The sequence below is a fragment of the Pteropus alecto genome, unplaced genomic scaffold (assembly GCF_000325575.1).
Source record: "Pteropus alecto unplaced genomic scaffold, ASM32557v1 scaffold17, whole genome shotgun sequence".
NCBI lineage: Eukaryota > Metazoa > Chordata > Mammalia > Chiroptera > Pteropodidae > Pteropus > Pteropus alecto.
Window position 1 is genome coordinate 235,963 of NW_006440645.1, and position 7,637 is coordinate 243,599.

The 7,637-nt window shown below is 40.4% G+C and overlaps 1 protein-coding gene across 1 annotated transcript in view; it reads left to right on the forward strand.

Annotated features, from left to right (window-relative positions):
- LARP7 (La ribonucleoprotein domain family member 7) overlaps positions 1–7,637 on the forward strand; it is an 18,276-nt gene that overhangs the window by 4,011 nt on the left and 6,628 nt on the right. The window contains 8 exon segments of the mRNA XM_025050901.1: positions 1–46; positions 140–233; positions 308–661; positions 736–880; positions 2,514–2,665; positions 3,480–3,598; positions 6,613–6,772; positions 7,003–7,094. The exon segment at positions 1–46 is cut by the window's left edge and continues 72 nt beyond it. Coding sequence (XP_024906669.1) covers positions 1–46; positions 140–233; positions 308–661; positions 736–880; positions 2,514–2,665; positions 3,480–3,598; positions 6,613–6,772; positions 7,003–7,094 — 1,162 coding nt within the window.

The window sequence follows — 7,637 nt, forward strand, 5'->3', positions numbered from 1 at the left end:
CTTCGTGGAATTTGAAACAAAAGAACAGGCAGCCAAAGCTATAGAGGTAGGCCCAGGACCTGAAAAGAAAAAGCAAAGGCTTAGTTAGCAAGTATTTTTTAAAAATGGCAACAAACACTTTGTGCCGATTTCATTTCAGTTTCTTAACAACCCACCAGAGGAAGCACCAAGAAAACCTGGCATATTTCCCAAAACCGTGAAAAATAAGCCCATTCCTGCCCTTAGAGTCGCTGGTGAGTTACACGCTGTCGCATGTAAGTTAGGTGCAGTTTAAGGAAAGTGAAAACTAACGGCAGTGTCGTTACAGAAGAAAAGAAAAGGAAGAAGAAGAAGAAAGGGCGCGTGAAAAAGGAGGACAGCGCCCAGACCGGAGAGTCTGCCGGGGACGTGGGCCCGGACAGCAGCGGCCTCACGGCCAAGAGGCCCAGGGCCGCCTCAGAGGGCTCTGAAACGGAGGCCACAGAGCCGCAGAAGCCACCCGCCAAGAGGAAGAAGAAGCGGGACAGAGCTGAAGTGAGCAGCTCACCTTCCATCAGAAGGGGGAAGAGGAAGAGAAGTAGGTCTGGAGAGGCGGAGGTCCTTGCGCCCAGGTCCAAGGTCAAGAGGAAGGCTCAGAGCGACAGCCTGAAAAAAGCCTCGGAGGTGTCCAGAGAAGACAAAGGTAGTCACACCTTGACATAGGGCTAGACAGAGAAAGTTTCTCATTTCTTAATTTTTGTCTTTTATTTCTTAAAGACTTAGAAGTCTCTACTGAAGAGGAAAAGGATACTGGAGATGTAAAAGACGGATCCCTCTTAAAGGCAAAAAGGAAGCATAAGAAAAAGCATAAAGAGAGGCACAGAATGGGAGAGGAGGTCATCCCCCTGCGCGTGCTGTCCAAGTAGGTGCCCGGCGCCGCGTGGCAGTGCGCACAGTCCGTCACCATTGCTAAAGTGCAATTCCAGCTGTGTGAACAGAGTTGCATATTAGCAACAGTAACGGCCTGTCGCCCGGGTTGGCAACGGCACAACTGTCGCGATCGAGGTTGAAGAGGGACCACCACACTAAAACATGGAAGCACTTACTGCTGTCGTGTCCCAGCAAATGCCTCCACGTTATAGTCGTGGGTGTCCCTAAACACACAGACTAAAGGTGCGGCTTCCGTGTGCCGTGGGTGGCAGGTCGGGGGCTGTGGCAAGCAGACTCACCATCACTAAACATGGAAGCACTTACTTCTGTAGTTCAGAGCCAGTACATCCACGTTTAAGTGATGGGGAGCCCAGGCTCGGAAGACCGTGGGAACGGGAGCAGCTTCGACCTGCAAAGTTTAGAGAATAAACCCGTGTGGGTTTGGAGATACCTCCACTGAAACATGGAGGCACTTACTTTTGTCTGAAGTAGCAGTACCGCACGTTAGAGCAGAGGGGTCCCGTCGTCTCTAGAGTAACAAGGGTGCCATGTGGGATCCGAGGAGCAATTTGGACTCACTTCTACTAAAACATGGAAGCACTTACTACTTGGAAAGTGACAGAAAGCACTTCCATGTTAAAGTTAAAGGGAGCCCATGGACCGGATGAGGAGACCGCGCAGGAGAGGGCAAACCGCAGGCGTACCTCTGGGAAGGATTTCTTGACCTTCCGGGTTACTGGTCCCGAGAGTTGGGTTCTGGTCTGCACGCTTAAGAGGCAAAGGCTTGAGGCTCTGGTATTTATGCTATTCTTAACTCATGGGTTCCTTTGCCTTTTTATCTGTGAGAGTCATTAAGAGCCTTTTGTTATTCTAATAGATCAGATCTCTGGGAAGGTACGATCCTGGGTGGGTCTAGATCTCTCTTTTCTTTTTTTGAAGTATACAGATGTCAATGTTAACAGCTAAAACCATTACCACAAGATATCCTCCTCTTTAAAAAATCGCTATCTGCTCGTTTGATGGCATAGATTAGGGCTGACAAAGCCGCTCCTGGAGCCTCAACCCATTGTGCTCCTATCTGGAGGGCTCCAGCTGTTTGAAGAGGCATCTACATGTTAAAGGTGTGTCAATGAATAAATTGCTTCCAGGGGTGTTTTTTTCTTCTTAGAAATTCCCTTTGATTCTAGTTAAATACGAAAGAATGTTATCTCTGAAATTGGAGGCAGTTTAACAAGTAATCTTTAAATTTTAACCTCTCGTTTTCCCCCCAGAGATGACTCTTCTAAGTAAATGCTACTAGTTAATTCAAAACTTTTATTTTCAAAAATGCACATAATTGAAATAGACTTAAGAATCGGATTGCAAATTTAAAACATTTAATCTGAGTGTTGGTGCTGGGGGAACTCCCATTTGCTTGTTTGCTAGATAGATTTAGAACCCGGGAAGTAAATATCTATCTAGTGTTTGCTAGATAGATTTAGAACCCGGGAAGTAAATCGAGTGTGTTTAAGAAATAAGTTGGGGGAGGAGTGGTTACAAGTCACTGTAAAGTATGTATTTAGATACTTACTTTACATGCAAGTATCTGTTATCATTATTTCAAATGTACGTTTTTTTCATTACAGGAGCGAGTGGATGGATTTGAAGAAAGAGTATTTAGCACTGCAAAAAGCCAGTATGGCTTCTTTAAAAAAAACGATATCCCAAATAAAATCGGAGTCAGAAATGGAAACAGACCATGGAGTAACTAATAAGTCTGGAATGAAAAATGAAAAAAGTAAACATCAATATGATACTCTTTGTAGCATTACGTTTATTTGCATACTAAAGTACTACATTTGAGTTATAGGATAAACTTTAATTTTTAAAAACTTAATTATATGATGATCATTGTTAGAAAAATTGATTTGATTAGTTGCCCAGATGTGATTTATTCTTGATATAAGCACATTTGAAGGGCTTATTTTAAACAGTATATTTTAAAATCACACATATGTTTTCTATACAGTTTCATTCTTAGATTTAGTAGTGAGTGCCTAGTTTATGAATTGAGCAAGTTTGTAGAAACACATTGTAATTTCTCACTTGTAATTTCATTCCATAGTATTAATCAAAAGAAGGAACAAATTAGAGCAACAATTGTATGAAATTCTCAATGTTAGTGTATATTTTAAATTCCTGTAATGGGAACATAAATTTTCCTGTCTGAATTATCTTACAAAGGATTCTGTGTCATTCTGTCCTTGTCTGCCTTTTCACCTCATCAAATGTAAGAGCACTTTTGTCACTTGCTTCAGAGAAAGGGGACTTTTTTGAGTGCCTTATTAGTGCTCTCAACAGTAACAGTTTGCATTGAGTAATAGAAATTTTTGTATTTCATTTCATGGTATTCTGCAATATGTAGTATGACTGTCGAGGAGACCTCCCTTGAGTCCCAACAACTTACAACATAATGACTTTATTAATTACTAATTCAAGATAATTTAAGTAAATCAACTAAAGCAGCTAAGAAGTGATGATTCTAAAGCGGGCCTCCTAAGTGTTGAATGATTAAGTGTAAGAGGTTTATTTCTGGTCTTTTTAATCCACAGCAAACAGTGCCCAGTGTTGTCCCCAAGAGAAGGCGGATGTGGCAGGACCCCAGTTTGTGAGTGGCGTGATTGTGAAGATCGTTAGCGCTGAGCCTCTGCCTGGCAGGAAATTCGTCAGGGTAAGGCTTTGGAGTCCCCAGGGTAGTTGTCCCTGCTCCCTGCTTCCCCTGAAAATCCCTGTGTGAGAATGTTTTGAATATGGAAAACGAAGCAAATCAAATTAGAATTTGTTGCTCTGTGGTAAGCTGCTTACAGGGTTTGATCCCATAGTGACTCTTAAATTTGACTTTTAGTCAAATGTAAGACCGAAGACCTCGCTGGCTCAAAAGTCCTGTGAGCACAGTGCACACATTTTTCTGTAGGAAAACTGCAGTTCGGCTCATTTTTATTGGTGCCTGATGGAGAGTTGTGTGGCGAGTGAGGGAACCACACTGCAGGCGTTGTGACTGAAGGGGCGGGTACAGTTCAGTGCTGTTTCCGTGTCCACTTTTTAAGGCACTTTTTCTGTTTTCAGGAAAAATGGATTTTAGAAAAATACTTAGTGCCAAAACTTTTTTAAATATTTGATCAACATTAATTGGTCAGAAATTATTTGAAAACTAATCTGCTGTTCTCAGGTTTGGGAGCAAACTGGAAAATTCGTAATTTGCTTTCAGCAGTGTTCTGAGCTTTCAATAGATTGGTAAAAGGTTTTGTGACGTAAAAAAAGTCAAAACTACTTTGGACTAAAAGAAACAAAATGCATACATTTTTCTTACCATGGATTTAGTTTATTTTTGTCAATGAATCCCCTTGGAAATTGAACCTTTTTTTCCTGAAAGAAATGCATGTTACTTTGTGGAAAAGTGCCCTTTTTAATTTTATGTTTAAAAAATTTTTTTGGTGTTATTAAACCTTGCTGATTGTTTTTAAAAATTGGAACAATGACAGAAAAGTGTATTTTGAAAAACTTCAAAAATTTCAAATGCGCGTGCAGATAAATCCATAGTTATATGTAGTTTACAACTTGCTCTCGGTGCTGGTCTGCAGTCTTCTCACACTGTGTAACTTGCCTAAGCCTTTTATGCAGCAATGCAGCAGTGTTTCTTACAGACGTATTCATGCGTGGGGGAGCACGGTGTCTCATTCACCCTTACCCTGTCACCCATTTAGGTGAGACACTTTTTACACAGTGTAAAATTCTGTGTAACGTAGCACGTATATTTATGATTCTCCCCTTGCCCCTCAGCATGTGCTTTGCCGTTGGGGTGTCCCATGCTCACACCTGTCCTGTTTCACTTGCACAGCCGTCGAGGCTGCTCACTGATCGTATGTAAGCGCTCTGTCTGAAACTCTGCCCTAAAATTCTGTCTGTCACTAACATGGAAACGTAGATTCTTTTAATGATGTCGACGAAGGATTTGGTCAGTCCCAAATTGATATTACCAGCTTGTAGAGTATTGTAGCAGTATAGAATTTTAGATAAGAAGGATGAAATTAAGGATATTAAGTGCTGCTGTGGTTAGTTAGGTTGCAAAAGATTTAAAAGAAAATTTAAGGTTTGTTATTTGCAATGGCTGACAGATTTAATTACATTAAAGAGCTTTTATTCTCTGAATGGTAACTATCAATTACAAACTCTTCATTTATGATCATCAAAATCTATTAATCATAAAGTAACTATTAAGTAATGGTTATTTACATTTGGTGGAACAAATCAGAGTGATGAGGATGGCAGCTACTGTTTGTGCCTTACCCCTTGCGATTACCAGGCTAATTTGTCATTTAAAGAAGTTTTAAATCCAGAGATTACCCGAGATTAGAATGGATGTTTACTAAATATCTTTTCAATTGCAGTGATTTAATCTTAGAAATCAATAACAGCTATACTATTCTTGAATAGTTAGATTTTATCAGCTTTGAAATTGCTTATTTTTCTTCTTTTGTGTCTAAATTTAATACTACTATTAACCAAAGAATTGGGAATAATTGGCAAGTTTGTCTCTAGTTCTTTCTCTTTGCATTGAATTCGCAAGCATCGCAAGTGCGCCTTCTGTGTTAGGCGGTGTATTGGGATGAGCTGAGACTTATTTGCTCCCGCGCTTCTGCAGACGCGCAGGTTCTTACTACTTATGCTTGTTATTAACTAGTAAACTTTTCTTATTCTGCAATCAGTAGTATTTCCAGGTGTTGCTCAGTTCTTTCTGTACTTCAGACTTTAAAAACCCAATATCTAAAAGTAATCTAAATTAGCTGTGGCTTGATATTTTGGGTGAAAACTAAAACTGACAAAACCACAGGGGACAAGATGCGTAAGCGGCTTTTCCCCCCGTTGGGAATCTCCAGTTTCTTCTTTCACTTCCTGAATGGAGGTTGAGGAATTAAGAATTAGTGCAACATTCCTGCATAATTGCATTGTATTTACTGTAGAACCAGCTGTGAAAAAAAAAAATGGGAGGAATGCAGGAATCTCATTAGTTTGCCCTCACAGCGGGCTTTCCAGGTAGAACTTTTTCTTGCTGAGTGACCAAGAGTTGTACAGAAGTTGCTTAAGTTATTTTATCAGAAAGTAAAAGCTTTTGGGCTACGTTCCCATAGATCCACCTGGGAACCTCGAGTTTTTGTAGGTTTCATGAAACTTGTTTTTTTCATGAGTTGTTATAAAAGGTGGAGTGGTTTTTACACGTTTCAAGTCATAAGTGGTTTTGTGCAGGTTAGTGGAAACACACCTTCTCCCCCAGACTGTGTGGGGCTTTTCGTTTTGCTCTCATTCCTTGTTCTAGCCGCACGCAGACTCGGAACCCCTTTTCCTGATTGCGGGCGGCGGGGGTATTCGGGCACCCTGGCCTGCGGGCCTGCTGTCCTGCTGTCCGTAGGGACGGTTCCACCCTAGTTAAGGTTTAGCAGTGTGGTTGAATGAGAGAAAGCTATGATTCTAGTTGGCGTTAGTTTAAACTGGTTCTCAGCTCTGTCCCTGTTAGTTTGAAAGAGCATTTGTAAATACTCTAGGAGAGACGTGTGAGGTCGGGCAGTTCTCGTTTTAAGCTTCGCAAGGCTTATTTACAGAATGCTGCTGACACAGCCATTGGAAAAACTTTAGAATTACGATGAAACGTTTTTCATTCATGTTATGTCTTTCTGAACACTAATGCAGGACACTTTGGCAGCAGTCTCAGAGGTGGTTTACGTGGACTTGCTAGAAGGGGACACAGAATGCCATGCTAGGTTTAAAACTCCCGAGGACGCCCAAGCAGTGTTAAATGCGCACACGGACATTAAAAAGAAGCACTCCTGGAAGCTCGAGATCCTTTCTGGTAAAACTTCATAGAATTTTCCTTTTGGACAGTTCTTATCGCGGGGTGATTGTACTTTCTGAGTTTTGCTAATGAAACTAGTATTTTTTTTTCATGCTTTTGTATGGATCAAGTAGCACTGAATGTAATTGGACAGCTATTCTAGCTGTGTTATTGGTCATTTAACACATCGAATATGTCTTCATACGTTCCCTTATGTTCGGTGATCGATGTTTCTGTTTGTTTTCAAGGTGATCATGAACAGAGATATTGGCAGAAGATTTTGGTAGACAGGCAGGCCAAACTTAATCAGCCTCGAGAAAAGAAAAGAGGCACTGAGAAGGTAATCAATTCATATTTGTTTTTAGTGTGGAGTTTTTGTTTTCTAGCTGTTTTTCACAGGCCGACAGTCTCTGGAAGTACTGCGTAGCCCTAACATAACCTTGGTTTTGCTGTGCATAACAAAGACATACGTTGAGAGGAAACACTTCTCTGTAATACACGAAACCAGAATTATTTTCTCCACAATGGTACAAGATTTTAATTTAGAGTTTTCTTTTTTGAACTAGAGATGTAACTTAAAGCAATGTGTTTCTGGTTGCTGTGTGTTTTGTAGTTAGGTGGTAAATGATTATTTAAACATTGTCTTAATGGTAAAAACACAATGTATTTAGAGTGGTGTTTAAAGATAGTAGTCTCCAGAGATAAGATTGAGAGACTTTGTGTATAGTGTTCCCATAGCGGTGATAAGCTTTATTTTTCTCTAAAATGGTCAACAAGTGATATAAACAAGCTTAGATATATTAAATAATTTAAAGCAAGTTTCTCACTGACAGGTTATCAAATCATTTTTGCCAGTGAGCGGTGAAGGTTATTTTTTTTTTTT